We start from the raw sequence: 22,935 nt of genomic DNA on the forward strand, positions 1-22,935 counted from the left end.
CATTGTTTCTCTCCCCGGTGAGGACGGGAGAGATGGGGGGCGCAGAGACATAAGACGGGAGGAAAGTTGAGGGAGCAGGTTTTTTATTTTGACACGGCCGGCTCCCAGGACGCCAGTCACTCACTCTGAATCAACGCAGTCATCCTTGAAAGTTTTCAGAGCTCTGAGACTCTGGGAACAAAGTCAACAATGGCAGAATTTAAAAGACGTACAAATAAGTCGACAAACGAGGGTTTGACAATACATAAGGCGACTGTTCTATTGTTCCCGGCTCGTCTTTGCAGCGGAGCTCTTATTAATGACTACAGCCTGTAGATGTGTCTTCCAGGTCTGGTGATTAATCCGCCCATCTGGGGGGTGCTGCAGACCGAATGGATCATTCTCCAGTCTCCGGGCGTCTTTTGTTGCCCTGGTGAGGCCATCTGGGCCAGACGAGCGCTAATCAGTCAGAAGGAGGCTGCGAGCTTGACCCCATGTGGCCACCTGATCACCCATCGGCAGCCAGAGGAACTTTCATCATCCATGAGAGAAAAAAAGTTTAGTTTTTTTTTTTTTTTACTTCTGGCAGATTTGTCTGATGGGCTCTGAGCAGGGATTTCTGCAGCCTGCTGAGGTCCAATTCATATCGTAGATACAGTAAATACTAGGATTACATTAACGAGGGAAATGTACCTAAACTTAAACTGTACCTGTGACAAGGGGGGGGGGGTGAACCACAGCATTAAAACAATGAGCAGGGAGCTGTTGGCAAAACTGCTCTGTTGTTGGAGCAGCTCAGAAACAACAGGACCCCAACTTCCACTGTTAAAACTGCTTCAGAGCATCTGACAAAAGTTTAACTTCCTGCAAAGTTTCCACTAATCAAACAATAGCAATTTATCCTCAGGATAATTAATATAGAGCTGGCCCACTCGCCCAATCAGAGATGGATATCTAACTTAAGTCCTCGGTGTAAACACAGATTGCATGAGAGGCCTGAGGCGGCGTCTTTGTATCAGAGCTGATTTTAAACATCGGCTCTGACAGGTGATGATGTTCTGGGTCAGATATAAAGTCTGAACATCAACATGAAAGATGCAGCAAAGTAAAAAAAAAAAACAGTCCAATCTGTTAAGCCTCATTAAATTTTTAACAGTGTGTTTAAAAATGACTCATCACTCGCTCCTGGCTCAGAGACGGGATTTCAGAGATTCATTACTGGAAGACTTAAGATACGAGGAAGCGGGGAGAAAAAAAAAGAAAACTTAAAAACTGCACAGGAAGCAGAAAGATTTTTCTCTAACTTCCGACAACAGAGGTTCTGTTCACAGACCTCGCAGAGCAATTGTTGTTTAACCTCAAGATATCTTTGCTGCAGGCGCGGGCGCTGCTGCTGTCATGTAATTTCTCCCCCGGTCCTGCTCCTTGGAAAGAGAAGGCAAACAACGCGCCGCCTGAATGGTTTCGCTCTCGCACTCAGATGAGGTTGCACATCTGTCACGAGCACTTACTCTCCGCTGTTCTTGCTCCAGCTCACATTCCAGTGGCTGTGACTCAGCGGAGGAGGAGGAGGGACGACTCTGATGCTCAGGTGTCGTTCAGCAACATCTGGAAATGTCCTCGCTGTGGCAGAAACTGCTGGTTTGATGTTTGAATTCTCGGTGCTCAGCTGTGGCGCAGTCAGAGTACACCTGACCACCGCGTCGCAGGCTTTGGCAGATTCAGCCTCCGGTAAAAAAAAAAAAGGACTAACACCCACTTTACATCTGGCTTCGTCTGTAATGGGAATGGATACAATCAGCATCCACTCCCGAGTCAAACGACTCTGCAGTGGACACGGGTTTCTAATCGGCTCTGTCTCGGATCAGCAGTGATGGGAATATGACACTTGGGTGAACACGCTAATTTGGCAAGACAGCGAGGTGAGCTGAGGGAAAACGAAGGGAGAAAACAGAAAGGCCAACTCTGTTTACTTAACTTTTAAAAACCTGCTCTCGTTAATTTCGGTGTAAAAGAGGTATTTGTGGAGCGCATACCTCCGCTAAGGCCCAACGCTCATCGAGTGGAACCACATTTAAATCTGCGATACCCAGATCTTGAACCTTATTTCATACTCATAATTATCAGTCCCCTAAATATGCCTCATTATTTTCTTAAACAGCCATGAATTATTCCCTGGGAAATATGTAAAAATCTCTTTAAAAGCTTTGTGGTAATCAGCAGTTTTGTTATTGTGTGTAATCCTGCTGACAAATAAACAAACCAACCAGGAAGCAAAACCTTCTCTTGTTCTACAAACATATCTCAGAGTTTCCACAGGTCTGAAAAGACTTTCTGCACAAATATTCAGCTTGAATCACAACAAACATTATCTCAAAGCACTTCAGGTCAAAACTTTATAATATTACAGGGAAACCCACGATGAGCAGGCGCTTGGCAACAGTGGAGAGAAAAGGAAAATTCACTTTTAACAGGAAGAAACCTCCGACACAATCCAACAGCAACAAGCTGGTGAATTGATACTTCGAATCATTTAAACTGCGTTAATGTCACTTATATAAATCAAACACAAATAACCTTAATTAAAGCACTTAAGAGATTGTCTCTCATTGAAAAACACTGACAATATTGTGAAAAATAGGTTGATACACAGAATTAAAGTCTGCTAATATCCTACTTCCCTGGAAAATAATCTCAAGAAGTGCCAAGACAAACATTTAAGACATTTAATTATTCTTAGAGCATCCACAGTAGTTATATGGTTCAAAACCCTTAAACCTCCCTGTGAGTTATTTAAGTATTTGGTCATTTAATTCAACTAAATGCAAAAGAAAAGGATCAGAGGAGGATTGATTATTCAAATTTGACCGAGTGACATATCTGCCAGTAACAGCTGCAAACACCCTCCAGTGTTAAAGCGTGTGTGGCTCGGTGTGTTTTCCCCGTGAATGACCGGGAGCTGTGAGAGTTTGGCTGTAAACAGTTTAGCACGGATCCTGAATAAAGAGTTTTTCCGTGCATGAAGAGGTTGTTTCTCCTCCCTGTGGCTGCAGCAGCAGGAGGAGGAGGACGAGGAGGAGGACGAGGAGGAGGCGGCTCCTGATAAGTTACAGGATGACACTAAATTCTCATCTTTCCGAACAGTGTTAGGACGTGAATCTCAACATGCCCCGGGCCAAGCTGCTGTGATAATTCGCCAGGCCGCAGTAAACAAGGCCTTTCTACGGCGAGCAGAGATGCCTCCGGGGCTGCGCGGTGGCGGCGCTGGAATGTCTTGGACGGGGCCGTTTAGGGAACTGTGTTTATCAGTTTGACCTAATTAATACCGCGGGCCAGGGCTGTACAGTCCATGTGCCAAGTCTGAACTTTTACTTAACACACACACACACATCACTGGAAGAAAGGTCGCTGGCCAGAATGAATTGGGGGGGGTAAAACGAGGGATAGATGGAGAGAAAGAGTGTTTGGGTTTATTTACTCACAGTGATGATAAGGGCACCAGAGTTGCTAGATGAGAGGATTTGGATGTTAGAGCGCGAGTAAATACCAAAACACAACTCACAGCATCCTCGGCATACTAATAATAATAATTATATTAACCTCAAGCAAAGTGAGAAATATTAGCAAGACACACGGGCTGTGAAAAGTATTCTAGAGGCTTCGTTTTCTTAATAAAATCCTTAAAGCACAGACACATTCTTTCCGCTAACTGCTCTCTGTGCCCGCAGACCTGCACATCTCCCTCACAAAACCAGTGTTACAAACTGTAAAGGTGCACGGTGCAAAAAATAATAAAAATCAACGCTACGCCATAATGTGCGATGACAAGAAGCCAGGGCTGGTATTCATCCTCCGGCGCTCGTGAAAGGCGCCCTGCGGAGAGAGAAGAGAGCGTTCTGTTTGGCAGCGTTTAGAAATGTCTCAATGCCTCAGTGTGTGAGTCAGCGTATGACTTAACTGGAGAGGGCACATCCAGTGTGCACCAGTCAGGCAGATACAGGGAGGTGTGAGAGAGGAGGTCAAATCTGCTGTGACAATACAGGAAGTGGAGATCTAGGTACAGTATAGTCCACTGTATTGTTGGACATACCCCGAATATGTGTGGATCAGTTCCAGCTGATTTACAGTCTGTGAAAATCAAGGCTCATCTTTTAAAAAGGTAACACAGGGGAGTGGAGTAAGGACCTGGAACCACATCAGTCGTCGCCATTGCAGTCGCCATTGTGGAAATGTGTTCAGTGGTTTTTGCGTAATCCTGCTGACAAACAAACTGACAGGGGAGAAAACTGAAAAATCGTCGAAGCAAACTGAGGCTACATTTTGTGATGACCACTTGATTGCAGAGCTCTTTAATACTAGCGTTAAAATAAAAAACGTCTCCACTTTCAGACCCTGCACGGATTTTTGGAAGGTAAACACCATCACCAAGCCAGATGTGTTTCCTTTACCACGCATGGAAGACTGTGTAGTCTATGTCAGCTCAGCCAAGTATGTAAGAAAGTTTGACTTGCTGAAGGGTTATTGGCAGGTTTCACCGTCTCAGAGGGCCCCGGAGATCAGTGCGTTTAAAACTCCATCTGGACTTTATTCTTACACCGTGTCTGTTTGCGAAAATGCTCCAGCTACCTGTCAAGGGCTCGTGAATGATTGGTCTCTGCTCCGTCGGCTTGTGCTGTCTATTTGGATGATGTTGTCAACTTTGCTGAAACTCGGGAAGAATGTCGACAGCGTCCATGTGCCCGGTTCAGGAAGAAGAAGAAGGAACAGATGAAGGAACTGGAGCTTTTGACGTAAACTTCAGGCCGTTATAGCTCCACTGTCAGAGCTTCTCACAGAACTACTATGACGTATAGACGTATATAAAGGATTTTGGCTTCATTTCTGGTCATATCCCTCCAACTAGCACCGGGTCGCAATCAACCCATTCTTTGCCATTTGGAAAAGAGGAAAAACTTCTCCGATCACTTGCACACAGCTGGGCTGTTTTGCTCTTGTTTAGCCAGGTGTCTTTTCAGCGGTGGTGAAGCTGCGGCTGGCACTGCTCTCCCATTTGGGACCAACTCGGTGACGAGGCTTTGCCTGCAGCGCTCCGTCACAGATATGAGAAAAACACCATACAACTCCTCTCTGCATGAGGTCCCGGTGTTGCGGGGACCGGATGACAACACCCACAATGCACGCTGGCACAGGAAGAGAGAAAGGGAAGGGAAATGAGGGAAGGTCGGGAAGCAGCGGAGAGAGTTGATGTAGAAAATCGAGATAGAAAGGAAGCTAAGCTATGCAGCCCTCATTTGCCATGCCTTATTAGCATAACAACGGGTGCTTTCAAGTTAGAATAATAGAGGGCCATCACTCATCATAATGGCTAGAAGCATGGCCGGGGCTAAACCCCATACAATCTGCCACAGGAACCAGGGGAGGCTCGTATAGTAGTCGGTCTGCGGATTGAAGGAGCGGCTAATAGAGGCGTTGGTCTGGGCCAGTGGAGTGAAGCCAGAGGCTACTGGGCAGTTTAACGAGCTTAGAGAAGCCGGTGTTACAAGGGAGCAGCATTAAATTCCACCACAGCTCTCACACTTCTTCAGCCATGGCATCTCCACCAAGGGCGTTATGCTTTTACCGTCTTCTGTTTGTTTGCTGGTTTGTTTTTAAGTATCGTGCAAAAACTACTGGATGGATTTCCACGAATACTTGGTGGAACCCAGTTTGATTTGGTGGTTTTAAATGTGGTTTCATTGGGGGGGTAGACTTTTTCAGCCAATGTATGGTAACAAATTAGTACACCATTGTTTTAAAATTACAGTTTTTTTATTTTCTCTTTTCCAGGGTAACCCCTAACCCTTAAAAATGAAATCAGAAATATTCAATTCACCTTTAATTCCCACCTTCAATGCGAATCCATGTTTTTGGGAGAGGTTACACTCCTTAAATTATCCCAAGAAAATGAAGTCTGGATATAAAGTATGCAAAGAGCGACGCGCACCCTTGAGGTAAAGGAATCAAAAAGAAATTGAGAGTCCTGAGAAAGTGTACAAAGGGCTCATTAAATTAAGTAGGTGGAATAATCTTTCCGGGGGAGACAATGAGAAGAAGCTTGTTATTCAGGGCATGAACTTAAGCTACATTTGGGGTCCGTGCACAAAGTCGTATTCAAATGTGTTTGATAGGATTAATTCTGCAGGAGCCAGAGAGTTGTAAGCGGTGACCTTTCAACAGTAGTTCCACCGAGAAGACTAAAAAGAACAAATCACATTTTAATGCCCGAGGACTGAGCCTCAAGTCAGAGAGCGAAGGAGATGCCGAGATGATGGCGTCCCCAATTTTCTTTTCATATTCTCCGTTTCATTAGTCAGTTCTGTCTGTGACGCCTTTACACCGAAGGAAAATAATCAAGAGTAGGATGAGAGAACGGGGGGGTGAGGGAGGGAGGGATATTAATGAAGTTGGTGTGCAAACAGCAGGGCAGGAGTGAGGGCAGTGAAGAGCCGGGGCGTTGTGTTAATTGTTGTAGGAAGTCAGACAACACTCGCCGCTCCCACTTCTTAGACGATGTTGCATTGGGGCGGGAGGGAGAGAGGCCACACACTCCCCTGACCTCGGTCTAATTACTGCATACCTAGTGGTGAATAACAGCGATTCTGCAGGGACACATGGACGAGGGAAGGACGGTGCGATGCCAGACGGCTGCCTCGTCCCCTTTGCACCTCCCCGAGGTTCAGAAAGCTGCACAGCATGGCTGGGCTGCCTCAGGGTGATGGGAACTTGTGGGGAAAGCGTGTATCTGTCTGCTCTACATTCTGCAGCCTCTTCATCACGAGTTGCAAATGCGCTCTTCCCTGGCATTTAAATATAGAGATGCAGAGGAAGTGTTTTTTTTTTTTTTTCAATAGAGATCTACACCGAATGCAGATCTCGCAGTAGCCCCGAGCAGGATGAGTTCTCAATCAGCAGTCGAGTCTGAGTTACGCTTTCTACTACAATCGCCAAGTGTCAAACTCAAACTGCCCTGGGAGGACGGAGTCAAAGAGGCCAGGTTTTGGACACAATATTTTTTAGCTCGCAAGAAGCTCTGAAGCATAAAATCAATGTTTAAAGTAACTAAGCACAAGGGGGGGAAACAACAGCCGAGAGCCAAGGGTTACAGAGAACAGTGCATGGCCACAGAGAGGCCGACAACCCAGACTGTCTTCTGCATTTTACTCTACATCAAAACAAGCAAGTCGGCAGGAAACACAGTAGATCGATATTAACCTCCAACTTTGTACTCAACTCAAACAAAAGTGTAAAAATATATAAAAATATATTACATTTGTAATACAAGGCATAATATCCAAGGTGTAGATCTTTATAATAGAAATAAGAGATTAAAGCTTAAACTTCCATGAACTGAATCATCCAAGTTTTTCTTTCAGTAACATTATATTTTGTTTATCATAGGACTAAAACTAACAATTAAATATATTAAGAACCAATATGTTGTTTATTTCTTACCAATAAATAATTAATTAGCTTGTCCAAAGAGGGCCTGAGGAATCGAAAACAAAAACAACTGAGCTCAAACGGAGCAAAAATCAATGAGGATCGATTTGTCTTCGATGCTCTCGAAAACCGTTTTCTCAACCAAACCCACTGCATCACACTGAGCTGTGTAATTAGACTTGAATGAGATTATACGAGAATGAAGTAGAAAGACACAGGGATGATTAATCTTTTCCAACCTGTAGCATCTTAGACACCAATGCTGCCTTCAAATCAATCAATCAAATCATCAATCCTCAATTTCCTCCATGGTTGTTGACTATTTGCATGGAAACGCACAATCCCGTCGCACTGCATCAATCCTCCACACCGTCATCCTCGACACGACAGCGACACTTTGCAGTCGTGAATGTGTCAACTCAGTCGAGACGGAAAACGTTAAAAGAGCCGAGAAAACTGGGTTTGGATCAGATTTAGAATGAAACGCTCCGACACATTTGAAAGATTAGTCGTCCAACTGCTCGCCAAATTATAAAAAGACGATCTCTCTGAGGCTGTGCCAAGTCACAAAGCTCCGTCTTTGAATTTAAAAAAATAATGAATTGACAAGAAGATCTGATCTAAATCAAAGAGTCTGATTATGCAGAAAATATAGATTTAATTACATATGAGCAGGATGTCTTCTGACTAACGTACGTGTTTTATCTGCTTCATGTAGGTCAGGAGATTTATAGTCAAAAAGCAGTTTCTATTCAGAGTTTGAGATACTTCATTCTTTACATATATGTAGGCATTGTTTGACTATAGATCCAAATATTCATGACGATAGATAAACTGATCATCATGTAATGACATGTGTCAGAGTGAGAAGAAGAAGAAGAACTAAAACAATTCCCTGAAGAAAACACAGATTTTAAATGTCATGATATTTTTGACTGTGACAGGTTTTAATCTATGGAATTTTAGTCTGGAGTGAAATCTGAATTTACAAAAATCAAGTTTCAACATTACTTCTTCCTGTTTTGCTCATACTATTCGATTATTGACATTTTTGAGATACATTTAAATTCAATTGGATTTCAATTCTATATCAATCAAAGCACAGTCTGACTGTGAACTCTGAAAGAAAAAGATCAGATTTTATCTCAGCTGTGTAATTTCATTAGTTTATTTATAGATCAGTCAATATGACAAAAATGAAAAATTATATTTTAGGGATTTGTGCTTAGTACTTAATAACCATATAAAAATAACTTAGCTTCTTCACAACTCATCTGAATATCAGACAATAAGACTGAGGTGACGATTTACTCTCATTTAAATTTTCTGTGAAACACTATAAAATTTCATTATTTTTCAAGCACATTAAATCAGGCCTCATTTGTCAAACAGCAAATCTTATCACTGTATCCTCTGTCACTTCATTTCAATGATAAAGCAGCTATGAAAGTAATTTCACTCTAAATATCGCACGACTGGAAACAAAACAAGATGTGTCGGAGGAGAATGAGCTGATGTGTCCCACAGACGAGCGACAGAACTGCTGCGGTTGTCAGTTGAATTTAAAGCAGAACAGCACCTGTCAATGCTCTTTCCTTCCCTCTCCTCCTCCCTTCTTCCCTTCCTCTCTCTGCATCTGCCGAGCATCAGGGCTCTCTCTCTCTTTCGCTCTCTCTCTCTTTCTCTCTCATGGCCAGCCTGTCTTTCACAGAGAGAAAAGGCATGAATAATGTCTGCGAGCTCAGGGACAGACAGACGGAGTCGGTTTCCTCATCTCCCGAAACCTACGTGAACACGCCGCTCTCGCTTCCCACAGGGGGAAACGGGATGAAATGGGCGCGAGTGTTAGCGAGACGGAGAGAAATGGCGAGAGAAAGGCGAGGGCGAGAGGCAGCGGTGCATATGTAAAAAAATATATATATAATAACTCCCAGGAGGTGAGGATGTGAGTTGGCTTGAAGCGGCTGGAGGTGACCTCGCTGCAGGCACGGCTGGCAGGGCAGGGTGGGCGGAGGGAGGCTGCCAAAGGGAAGCTAAAGGCTAGTAGAGACTTGACAGGAGTCCCACAAGAAGACAAAACCATCCACTTGTGTAAGGGACATGCGTGGTCAATGCATGGACGCTTTAACACGCAGTGACCGTGGCAGGTTTTATTGAATGGACACGATAATAATGCGTGTCATCGTTCCGTGTAGGGTCCGTCCTGCCCGGCGGTTAATCAATGTCTGGTTCCCAGTGTTAGTGCAGACGCTTCATCTTGTCAGAAACTGCTGCTCGGTCACTTCTGGGCTGCACATCTTGCTTCTAACAGTGTAAACGCTGGATCAATACATCAGCCACACATTGTTTTTTTTTTTTTTTACATGTATTCAAATGGTTGGCTACAGAGTAATGTGAATAATAATAGAAACTCTTGACACCTACAGGATTTTGAACAGTTTCAGCTCTTTGCAAAAGCAGCTGTAGTATCATCCAAGGTTTTTACTGGACATTCTAAAGAGCTAATTCAACATTCTGGGGCTTTCTCGCCTGGAATAAAACAAGTTTGTGCTTTAGGTGTTAAGCTAAAACCAGAACATGATCACCTTAGCTGAGCATTAAGGCCAGAACAGGAACATACACTGAAGTCCAACTTGATTTCCAGACAACTAGATCTCCAGCAACAACTCCAGCCAATCAGAGCACAGGACAGGGTGAAGGTGGTGAAGGTGACCCCTGATTTTTTACACTGCAGAAGTCTTGAATCAGGGAAATCAAGCAATAACGATGTGTTGCAGGGACAAGGTGACACAAACTCAGTGCAGCTGCATTAACTGCATCAGGCTCTGGTCGGTTTCAGACAGAAACAAAGTACCTATTGGGTTTGAGTCGGGCTTGTGTAGTTTCCTCCAGGGGATTGGACAGAACAATGCAAAGCTGCTCTCTATTCTTTAAACTGATGTCCACTGAAGCATCTCCTCCAGCTTGATGTGTGTGATATGTGTAGTTTCTACTTGGCTTAAGGGCAAGGAACGGCAGAAACACAAATTCCTAACATTGCGCTCACGTCATAATACCTTCCAGACTACAGCAGAACTGACCTGGAGAAATAAGGACAACACATCTAGCTCTTCAAGGTAAGTGGGTGAAGAACATGTCTGACAAGAGACTCACACAACCTTCATTGATGGCGCTCCGAATCCGAGGAAAGTGAATGAAGCGGTAATGTAGCAGATGCTAACTGGTCAATGGCGTAAATCGTCTCGTTGAGCGTAACGTCGCAAATACTTACAGGAAGGTATTTCACGATGATTGAAAAGGCAGAAATCGAATGGAACTACATCTATTGCTGTTCCTCCTTATGTCAAAAACAAAGACAAATGACATGGATACATTTTTTTACCCCATAATCACATTTTTAGGGCTACAGCTCCCGTCTGAACTACCTCACCAGCGCCCCCTACCTAACCTGGAAGATGTGAGAGTCCTACCTATATTAGATATTCTCCTTAAGCAGCATGTTTAGTCATTTATTCTTCACCCTTTGTGGCTCGATTAGCAGTAAAATAAAGAAATCCATCTTGGTCCAACCCCTAATCCACTCAGAAACACCCAAATGGATACAAATGCTCCTCTTCATACACCCACACTCGACCATGTAGAAGAAGAAGACAAGACTATTTGATCCTTGCCAAGAGACGGGGCAGCGAAGGACAGACCGACCAGCGCGGCTCTCTTTAATCGCCCCGTATCGATCGCTCTACTTTTTTTGGTGAATCAGCAACAACTAGTGTGGGCCGAGGAGTTTTCTTAATATTCCCATCTCTCCGTGAGCAGGTCAGACAATTTCACCCTCCCCGGTGCCTTCGCTCCAAAACACCTCATTTAGAGCTCCTTTATATTCATACAGTTTGAAGGTAGAAGAAGAAATATTAACTTTGCTCTGCACGAAATGTGAAATCTTTCAGAATTCCCCCTCCAACAAAATCTCACAGCGTCCAGGGGCTGCACCAATAAAACTTTGCAGGTTGCACAACAGCAGTCCATCGGCGTATTTTCTGATTCATCACAGCTTCAAAACCACAATCCCATGTTTACACTGGTTCATCATCAGCCTACGGGGCTGCTGGGTCGGCAACACCTCTATTTGTGGCTTTGTTTATCTAAAATAAAAGAGGCCCAAAGGAGGCTGGAAAAAACACGGCTCTACTTGCAAGAAACATAAAACTTAAGCAAAGGTGACAGCCCTGATTTGCTGCAGAGATCAGAAGAATCAGCTTCTTTGGGACGAAAGAGCCGTCATCGAGTCTTGACAACGTAAATCACAGGTGCCATTTTATGATAAATGAGCTTTCCTGTTAAACTAAAGAACACGACTCCGGTGTCACTCAGCTAAAACTGTGTACGTGTACAGTACGACTTAAATAAATCATCCACTATCTCGAGCTGGAAATACAATACATGCTACTGATGTGTCAATGTCCAGAAAACACCAGCTGAGAGGATTCAAGGTGTCGAGTGAACAGCTGAGTCGTTCGCTGACTTTGTCTCGTTTCATTACAGATTCTAAAAGTAAAAAAAATCGTTAATTGTTGGCTTCCTAAAATCGTCAATCAGTTGTCAAGCTGTTTGACTCCCACCACATCTGCACATGTAAACAGACCCATGCAGACAAAAGGAAACGTTTGATGTTCAAGTGTTACACAAGAACAAGATGTTTAATCCTGCCTCATTTAGTACAACAAGAAAAAAAATAGATATTTCGGCTGAAATATGTTTGACTATCTAGATTTTCCTGGAGCGAAATATTACAGTTGTTCATAATCCTAATTAAGCTTTTTGCAAAAGGTACAAAAACATACATTAACTCAGGAAAACCTACAGAGACACACAAAGACCACAGATATAAAGGAGCATTCAAATTTGCCACTTTGTGGGACGGACGGCAACAACAACACAGTCTCATTCATCTATAGTTTAGTATAATGAAAAGGTAAAGGGCTCCTTTCTATTCCGAGTTTCTTTATGCTCCAAATACCATTTATTTATAGAAGTTAGATAATGGAGAAGAAGGTCATAAATATTTCCTCCACCTCCTTTCACCGTTAAAAAGAGGGAAACAGCAGTGGAGAGACACTCACCGATACATTCAGTTAATGTTAATTCACTGCTACGAAATACAAACACACACACCTGTATATAGTCTGGTATCCGTGTTTAGACGTGTTCATGTTCACGCAACACAACTCGACACACATGTAAGGGCACAGGCAAGAGTTTGCAGCTTTTCCGTTTCTTCCACTTGGCACAACAGATGGCTGATGTTGACAAGGAGAGGACGACGTGCGTGTGTCTGTGTGTGTGTGTGTGTGTGTGTGTGTGTGTGTGTGTGTGTGTGTGTGTCTTATCATTACCTGTCCCCAGAGGTGAGCCTGGCAGTCAGACAGTGTAACAGAGGCAACGACAACAGGTTCTCTCCACCAAACCTCTGTCAAGCATGATTGGACAGCATGTGGTAAGTGGTGCTACGGCTCCAGGGATACACTCATACTGTAAACACACACACACACACACACACACACACACACACACACACACACACTGGCTGATAGCTGCTTTTTTTATGCACGTGTGTGTGTATGTGTGTGTTTCACACTCTCCGTGTTGCACTTGCTGTTGCAGCTTAACACTCTCAATGGGGCCCTGACAAGAAGACGGATGAGACTGACTGCACAGAGAATCGTTACCGCACTCCCACGCAACAGTGTGCGTCTGACTCAACACAACTGCACCGGGATCACCCCGTCCCATCTTTCATACCCCCAACAGACCAGTGACCAGTCCAGACTCATCATCACTCACATCAGTCATTCCATTACTTGGGCATGCGCCATTGACTTGATGGTGTCATAACACACCGCTTTCCCCTTGAGCTGCGCCGGAGAGCGTGTGTGGTGTCGTTTTACGATTCCTTCATTTGCTGTGTGGATTGTATTTTGTGCTCAGGACTCCTGTCAGCCAGACGCTGTGATCCCTGGGTCCAACACGGCCGACCTTAACCTTCAGCTTCAGCAAACACCAGCTGATGGCGGATACATTATTTCATCCTACATATTTTCTCTGAAACACAGCTTCCAGCTACAAAATGCTAATGCTATGAAGCCTCAACTTTTAATCCAACGCAGATGAGAAGTCCTGCAAGTGCTCAGGAGAAAAGAGCAAATTCAAATATTTCCATGACAACTGGCAAACTCCATTAGCAGAGGATGATCATGTGATATTAGAGAAAAGCTGCAGCCCAGCTACTCCTCTGGGAACAATTAACAGCTCTGCCAATTCCAGGGCCGCCCGTACAACACTTGAGATATTTCACCCTTGAGAGAAGCCTCCTGTCAGTCGGGGCTGACGGGTCATCTGTCGAGTCACGGTGTCAGCGGGAAACAACCTTTTAACTCTGGCGTTGGCAGCCATTTCTGTGTCCCCGTGCCCACGCGGCTGCTGCCACGACTCCCACAACACCAGCTTACACTAAGTGGGCACCCAGCGAGCACACTGATTGCCTTCGGCTGACCTGGAAATGTCTGCTCTTACCTGCACCCGGCGCCACTCGACGAGGCTTAATCAGAATACGCTTCTCAGCCGCACACGCAGCTGCAGCGAGAGCTTCGCACTATACTGGCACTGAAAGATGCAGTGACAGCCTCGGTAGCCGGCTGCATTAATCCTTCACTGGAGCTGAAATATAAAAACTGAACTGGGGCATTACACTGTGTGCGTGAGAGAGGGAGCGATGCAGGGGAAAGAGCAGGGAGTGAGATGTAAAGCTATTTTATCTGGATGTTTTGGCAGCAGCGTTTATGAATTACAGGAAAAAGATTTGAATTTCGGCTCCTCGTGCAGATTATCCAAAAGGTACGACTGAGTGACAAGAGAATGGATTTGTTACACTGGTGATGCTTTTTTATGAGCGGCTTCTTATTGTTCATATGCTATCTCGCAGCTTTATGTACACCTGGGGGATTAAATGATATCCACTCAGAGGCAGATAACTGTTGCATCATCCTTTCGCTGGCACCAGAATCTTTGTTGAAAACATTTTATTTTTACCCAGCGTCAAGGTGATGCTGATACCTCCACCACACTGTGTATTAAAAACACAATTTTATTATTCCATTCTTTTATATGATATTATTATTATGCATTATTCAGTCGGGTGTTGGAGAAACACGAGGGCGTCTTACTTCATGAGATTACCCAGCCCTGCCCTCTCTGTCATTTCAATGGAGCCTGGAAACCAAATACACACAAGCACAACACACTTCTCACAACAAAAGGTAAAACCAATGCCACCAGAGCTGTAAAATCCTGTTTGCGAGTTCCACATAACTCCTGCGCAGTGTTTTGGCCTTGACTGGACGTTGTGGATCATATTTCATCATCTCACCAGTATCTGAAACAACACGCCGCCAAACCAGTGCAGCTCTCTCCATCGCTTTTGGTTTGGATTCATGCTTCGCTTCCTTTTTGGTGACCACTGCTGTTATGTTAATATTACAAACAGGAGAAAAAGGATTCCTGGCCTCTCTAATGATTTCCCACCCTTGTTTTGTCACTCGCCCAGAATTTGCTGCCGACCTTGCTTTGCAGTTTGAAATACTGCCCCACTGTTCATGGGCTTAATTGCGATCTTGCAGAGATACACTGGAGGACGTACTCAAGCAAAACTCCAAGGGAACACATGAAAATGTCATCAAGTAAAAGTCTATTTCCAATCATATATCAAATTTAGCAAAAAAATGACAACTTTGACCTTCGCTGTCATCAACTCTACAGGAGCCACAGGAGCTGGTCTCATTTCCATCCTTACATTATCCACAATGTCTTCATCTAATGAGAACTCTCTGTGTCACTGCGCCCTATGTTCTCCTACACACCCATCATTGTTTTGTGGCGATCCTAATTACGTCCTGCAGGGCCGGCCTGATTGCTGCTGGCAATCTAATCCTCACTTCGGAGACTCGTAAAAATCCTAATATTGTGTACGTGCATGTGTGTGCACATAAAAGTGGGGATGGTGCCCAAGGTTTTCGGATGACATGAGAAATGAAAGTCATATTACCTCACATGGGGAAATGAAGTGCATGCATGCATAAACATGAGTCCTGATGACTTTAATAGAAAAGAAAGTGTAAATCATGATCTGGGTCTTGCAGAGAAGACCATCATGAAAGTTGGCAAACCAGAGAGCAAGTGACAGCTCTTTTAAAAGATGTAACATTAGTGAAGCAGCAGACCAATGCAAACGTGATGCATTATTCAGCAAGGCCATGAACAACCTTTGGAGATCAACCATGCACATACAATGGTCAGTGACCCCCCCTCCCTTGGGAAACGAAGCCACTTTTATGGCGTCTTATTGAAGCGTAGCTGATCCATTGCGACCCAGTATCGTGCCCCATATTTCTGAAGTGTTTCTTTCGGTGACGTCCTCGAATGGAAAATCTACCAGAGCAGAGTTGAACACATTTTTCGAAGTAACCGTGGATCAAATTGAAGCTCACCAAGCAGCTATTCACTGAGAACAAAAACTTTTGTTTACAGCCGGGTTTGAACAGAACCTTCGCCTTATCTCAAGTACACCGCCAACGTACAACGCCAACAAACAGCTCACAGAACTGAAAACACTATTACCCCATCATTATCACTGGTTATTCACTCCTGAATCATAATTTAGACTATAAATGCGGCAAATTTTCCAAGTTCATCCAATACTGCGAGAGAAAATGACAATTTTCTGCTTACAGGCGTGAACAGTTCTAGCAAGAGACGGCGTTTATTTAAATCTGAGGCCAAAGTGATTTGTTTACCATCTAAAAGACTGAGTGGGAAATCAATGTCAAACACAAGGACAACGAAGAAAAGCTGATGAAATTGATTAAAAAGACACTGAAAAGGTTCATTCAAGTTTCCCAACAGTAAAATACTTTCTATAGCTTTTATTGTAAGCATCACAGGAAGTCTGCTACTACATGACAGCACCCAGCTATGCAATGGTCCTCCAGCAAGTAGGAATATTTGATGTTTCTTTGTCAACTAGTCAGTCACACTAGGTCGTTGTTTTGTCATGAAGTCCTTTAACCGTAACAACCATACATGCATGTTGTTTGTCCCGAACCTCTGTTACGACCCAGAGGAGCGTCTCCTGATGTGGTGCCCCTGCAGAGGCGCACACTGTAAATCTTCAGCCGCTTTAAGATGTGTATTAACTTGTTGTTGTCTACGCCTATAACATTTCTAACACGTGACGGAAACAGACATTTTACCGACATTTTCCAGAGTTCAAGCTGTAAACGGCTTCATGGAATGTCCACAGTTTGGTTAGGTTTAGAAAAAGATCGTGGTTTGGGTTCATACTTTGTCAGAATATTAAACATGGGGTTAAAGTTGTCGAATGGTCTCGGATAAAAGAAACAATATTGTCTGATAAATCCAAATGAGACAAGCAGCGTCTGTGAAAGACTTTTGTTTAGTCCGTCCATACAACCCCAGCCTCCTCCTAACAAGGACGTTGTCGCTCTTTGTGCTGCCTCACTCGACTTCCTCCTTCGCTCCTGTCATAATTACTACAGCTGCTGGAGGTCACCTCACAATAAAACCTAACTGAGGGTTGTAATAAGCTGCTGGCACAGACAACCTATGGTGCCCAGGATTTTAATTTAATTTAAAAATATCTGATATTGAACTTGCTGCTGTAAGGACACAGCAAATGTGCGTTTCTGCTTCATAATATTTACTTAATATAAACATCAATCATATCAAAAACAACTTGACACTGTAAACAGCCAATCAAACAAACAAGCAGAGCAAGGGGAGAATATCAATCACCGGGTTATAAATATTTCATGAAAGTATCGTAACACATTAGATTGATAGAGGCTTGGCCGCCGTTTTGAATAAATCCCTGGTGTGGCGCTGGATCGCACCCCCACACCGTCACACACATACAAACACACAGGCTAAGACTTTGATCCAAAGCCTCTTACAGGCTGATTTTTCACCCCCAAACGAGAGGCCGCAGATCCTCCGCTCGGCTCACAATGCAAGACGGCCAGTGTCATTAGCCGCGAGGATCAAAGCCCCGGACGACCAGAGGAGTGTGTCCGTGACTTAAGAGATTTACGACCACTGGACACAGTTGACATGCATTAGATGGAGTTTGAAGTTGGTGCAAGTTAGAGCTAATTTACATGACATCTGCTATTTTTAAATGGAAGCGGCATCAGAGGTGTTCCCCGTCTTAGCATCCGCTCCAGCACTGTACTTCCTGCTTGAACGCACTCCCCCATAATACTCCTAAAGGGACTTCTGCTGTGGCATTCAGTAGTGAGTTAAAATGACCTTATCATAATTTATGGTATTTTTCATTTCCTGTGACACCACTATAATGTTGAAATAGGGAGTCTGGGATTTTGCTCTAATATTTATACAATATCCTTTCCAAATCCAATTTAGTCCCCTCAATGTAGCACAAATTGGATAATAAATATTACGGACTTAAATGCCCGCTTTAAAAAAATGTATGTACACAAGGGTAAGTGTGTGTATTTGTGTGTGTGTGTGTGTGTGTGTGTGTGTGTGTGTGTGTGTGTGTGTGGTTCAAAGGTGAAACTGAAAATGTAAAACAAGTTTCTACTTCCTGAGGACAAATAAAACTACTTGTTACCTCAAGTAACCCGGAGGATGCAACATGGCAACATATTAAACATCAGATTTATAAAAGAAGTTCACAATTAAGAAACTTGTCATTTTTTACCTTAAGAATTACATGAAAACAATGTTTTTTTTTAAGTCAATCACCTAACATTCAAGTGCTTTAGATATATGTACATTAAAATATATAAAACATGCACATTTTACAGTTTTGTGTGAGTGCGTGTGAGACAGACTTGGTACAATTTCAGAAGAGCTTCACAATAAAGCGCAATCCAATCTAATCCAGTAATCTAATCCAATGTTTATGTCAGTGGTATTAAAGGCAATCGGGAATTCTGTAATCTTGACATTAAGAAACAGGATTTTCTTTAGTACTATAAATGATATTATTGGTTATGTAGGAGTCTGAGAGTATTGAAGCAATATTTATACACTGGAATGTGTATTTTCTGACTCGTTCAAATGTAACACACGCCTTCAAAAGCCAAATCTACACAACCCAAAGCAACAGAATCAACAAACTAAGGACTAATAAACTTCCTCAAACACTAATAATGGAAATAATGTGAATGTCTGACCACAGAAGATTTGAAACACTAAGAAACACTAACAAGAGTTATATTAATATACGTGGTCCGTGCATTGACTTTTATTTTCTGAATCAATCACTGGGTCTAAAATCGATCACGTCCCAAATCCCAAAATATACACTTTACTATGATAGAAAACCTTTGAAAATCTTGTTCAAAATTCAAAAACTTCTGATCTTTTCTACTTTAAAAAACTAAAATGTATCAATTACAATATGAAAATATAGAACATGTATGTTTTACTGTGCATATTTTCATGTACTATTGATCTGTTTTTGTGTATTATAAATGATATGATTGTGGGAATATGGGAGTATTGCATTCCTCACCCTGGAATGTGTATTTTCTGACTGTCTGAAATGTAACACACCCCCTCAAAAGCCCCAAACTACACAACACAGACACAACACGAGCAGAGAACGTGCATCTACATGAATAAACTTTAAACACAAACAATAATCATAATGTGAATTCACGGGGATGGAGACAATAACAAACAAGGAGAAAAGTTAAGTGCATGTGTGGGTTTCTCGAGACAATAGCTCCGCTGTCAAAACGCAGAAAAGCTCCGACGCTTTCCCCAGAAACCAGAGAAAACCAGACGGACACGAGAAGCGGGGACACGCGGGGAAAGTTGCTGCGGGCTCTCACCTTGTTTGACGCACTTGAGTCGCACCGGGTCCTTGCTGTGTTTGACCACGGCGTGCACGTCCCGGGTGGTGAGCCCGGCCACCGGGGTGTCGTTGACTTCCAGCAGCAGCTCGTCCTGGAGCAGCCTGCCGCTGTGGCACGCCGCGCCGCCCGCGGGGAGCTCGCCGACGACGGGGAAGAGTCCATGCTCCGCGCCGCCCTGCAGCTCCAGCCCCGGCCGGCCCTGCTCGTCCCTGCGGAGGACGCTCTCGTGGACTTTGCCGGTCCAGTGGTTCTTCCTCCGCTTCAGGCTCCTGGACATGGCTCCGATCACATGAGTGCGGCGGCGGTGGGAGAAGTTTTCTTCGGTCGCTCCGTTGCGCGGTTCCCCCCCCTCCTCCTCCTCCTCCCACCACCCGGTGCCGCCGCCGTGAAACACCGGAATGTGTCCGGTTTCAACAGGGAACCACAGTTGTTTCCATGTCAGCGCGCACACACACTCTCACACGCACACTTATATATATATATATATTTCTATTTACACACACATACACACACGCGCGTGCGCACAGCAGCTGGATCATCAGTCCGCGATAACTGAGAGCTGCTCAACTTGTGGTGCCTTCATGTGCTGCCTCTCATGTGGGAATTCACACCGTCAAAAGTATGACACCCTGAGCTGACTCTGAACTCCGGAGATCATCAGCAGTTTCTCTCGAGGAGGTGCATGAGTGAATGCAGAGGGAGGACCCTAAGGCCGCTTTCAGACACGACCTCCGGGTAAAATCCGGAGAATTGGCTCAAGAGTTTAACCCAGAGTTTTCCTTTCACACATGCACAAAGCATCGGGAGCTGGAGCAGCCAGGTGGAGTATTACGGACATTATATTGGAGGAAAGAAGGATAAAGTCTGTAGAAACTGCAGCGTGTCTCATTCTGACATGGTCACACATGCACCTCCTCTGGATAAAACCCTCCGGAGGATCTCCTGCCGTGTTCTCACATCGGCTCATTCGGACATTCTCCGGAGTTCCTACCAGGGGGCTGATTGGAGAAAATCCAAATTGTGCAAACATCCCGCCAAAGTTTATGTCTGAAAACGAAATAGGGCTGTTTCCTGACATGCACTAAACTCTGCATAGTCTCCTGACATTCTCCTGAAGGGCTGTATGTAAGAATGCAAATGTCAATATCTCGCAATGTTAAAGAAAGTGAAGAAAAACCCAGAGATCCGAGTTCTTCCTCGGGTCAGACTGGTAACAAGAAACAAACATATGAACATAACCTCCTTGGTGGAAGTAAATATATCAGCTGGTTTTCAGATACTTAAAAGTGTCATTTGAGCTTAAGCATATAAATATGTCTGATAATTAGTTAAACAAATCAATTTATCACCATTTTATAGTTTGGCTGCAACACACAGTGATTTTCTAAGATGCCAAAATAGTTTCAATCCATCCAGCGTTAGTTTGTAAGGCATCAATAAAAAACAAAAAAACAATAAAAGCTCATATGAAAAAGTTTTAAAACTGATCTGGGCACATGAACTAAGGAACTGCGTTCAAACGCCTCAAGGAGAAGTTTTCAAATCCCAAACTTTACAAAGTACACAACTTTACGAAGAGTACTTAAAGGCAGCATCCAGCTCGAACCAACCCAACTGACCCGGATGTGAAGGCTGGATGAAGAGGAGGAGGAGGAGAGAGAGGAGGAGGAGGAAGAGGAGGAGGAGGAGAAGAGAGGCAAGGTTTTCCCCAAATCCAGCTTTCCATGGAAGAAAAGAAGAGAAGACAGGCAGAGGGACGGTGTTTCCACAGAAATGGCAGCAGAGCAGAAATAACGAGGGTTTAAATACCAGAAAATATTTCTCTTCTCTGTGACTTTTGCCTCCAGACACTTCACATGATAAAAGCAGTGATGCCAGTAAAGAATTATCAAACCATAACTTGTAATCACTTGTTTCCAGACTCCTCCATCATTTACTTCTCCTTGAACAACATCAGCGTAATGGATGTTGTTCACTTTTCTCTGGGGGGGTCAAGGACCCACAAAGGTTGAGTCCAAGAGCTTGGAAAACATATTGTCATTAATATTATTGTAAAATCTTTGGATGAACTTGAAGATTTTATTTCTTTGAACACCCTCAAGTTCTTTGTTAAATGAAGCGTTTGTGTTTTATGAAACACTTTCAAGGGCGGCGAACGTTTCTCCGTCTCCTTAGTGACGATGTGGAGATTTCAAGGCATATTTTTCATTCGCCTGTAAGAGTTTTGTCATGTGCAAGAAGAAAGGGCTCCAGAAAGGAAAATCCCCTTGTGTTTATCTCAAACTGGAGGAACGGGGACAAATGGCGAGCGAGTGTAATCCGACTTCAAACAAAAAGGTTGGGGGTTTTTTTCTTCCCAGGGTCGACATGTTTAAAACTTTCAATCGGCTTTGTGACGTCACTCAGTCGCCGAGCTCGTTCCCAGTAATGATAGTTTGCTGCTTTACCTCCACGACGGTATAGATGCACGGCGATAACAGCAATTCCTCGAGTTATCTGTCAGAGCACGTTAATCCTCCTGCAGCCGTTAAATCGTGTTTTTCTCATAACAAACGAATAATGAGTTGAGATAAGTGCACTTGTTTCCCCACACAGAGGAACGATCAGTGTGTCATTACCATCGGGTCTCGTTTATTCTGCCTTGTTTTTCAGTTTTTGGTTTGTTTTTCTGCAGGATGACGCACAGAATTTCACGAAACCTGAAGGATGGGACAAGGACCAAGAAAGAAGTCATTCCACTTTGGACAAATAGGCGGCTGCAGGATTTAAAAAAAATCTTTGTCTTTGCTTTTCTAGGAAATTATATAAAATGAGCGATGTGGTCCATATTATTTTCAAGTTCTATATATACTTATCTGAGTCTCTCACAGATATATTGGTATCTGATAAACGATGCATCAAAAAGGTGCATTTACAAACTTGAAGGACAGTTTGAGAAATAGTTTTTACTTCCTTCTTGCTGAGAGTTAGATAAGAAGTTTGATATCACTCTCAAGCCATGAACCTTAAACATGAAGCTGGAGAAGCCAAACTGTTTCACCCCATTTCTCGTACTCATCCTTAAATGCTAAGTGAACGAACATATTTCCCAAAAAACGACAAACTATTTCATTAAAAATGGAAATAATATCATTTTAATTGGAACATTAAATTGTGAAATATCCCCCTGATTGGTTAACTTCCCAGATTTCCAGAGAAATACCACAGACATGACCTCAGTGTCCTCGGTGGCTGCTCCAGGCCTGCAACTCGGTGTATTGAATCTTTTATGCGTCTTATAAAACAGAAAAATCAGTAATCAAGACGACAGAAGCCACTTCAATGCTGCGTTACAATCAATTTCTCCTCAGAAAAGCAATTTTGCCGCCCTCGAGTCGTGAAGACAACAAAGCTGCAAACAAGGCATCGTTCTCTCCTCCTCAGCAACATTTGGAGAAGTGCATTCCGGAGGTGGAGGGCAAATTAAAAAAAGGAGAAAGAATCAGGGAGTATTTTAACAAGGGCAGGAATTCTGGAGGCA

The 22,935-nt window shown here is 43.6% G+C and overlaps 1 protein-coding gene across 8 annotated transcripts in view; it reads right to left on the minus strand.

Annotated features, from left to right (window-relative positions):
• Nucleotides 1-19,986, minus strand: part of magi2a (membrane associated guanylate kinase, WW and PDZ domain containing 2a) — a 176,817-nt gene extending 156,831 nt beyond the window's left edge. For 3 of the 8 annotated variants that reach the window (XM_034578122.1, XM_034578121.1, XM_034578127.1), the window contains exon 1: nucleotides 19,392-19,692. In XM_034578122.1, the coding sequence (XP_034434013.1) occupies nucleotides 19,392-19,692 (301 nt within the window). Of the gene's footprint in view, nucleotides 1-19,391 lie in introns of all 8 variants that reach the window. The other 5 variants (XM_034578120.1, XM_034578128.1, XM_034578125.1 and 2 more) reach the window with 3 other exon arrangements.
• Between the last annotated feature and the right edge of the window lie 2,949 nt (nucleotides 19,987-22,935).

Source organism: Hippoglossus hippoglossus, chromosome 23 (assembly GCF_009819705.1).
Source record: "Hippoglossus hippoglossus isolate fHipHip1 chromosome 23, fHipHip1.pri, whole genome shotgun sequence".
In the NCBI taxonomy this organism is placed as follows: Eukaryota; Metazoa; Chordata; class Actinopteri; order Pleuronectiformes; family Pleuronectidae; genus Hippoglossus; species Hippoglossus hippoglossus.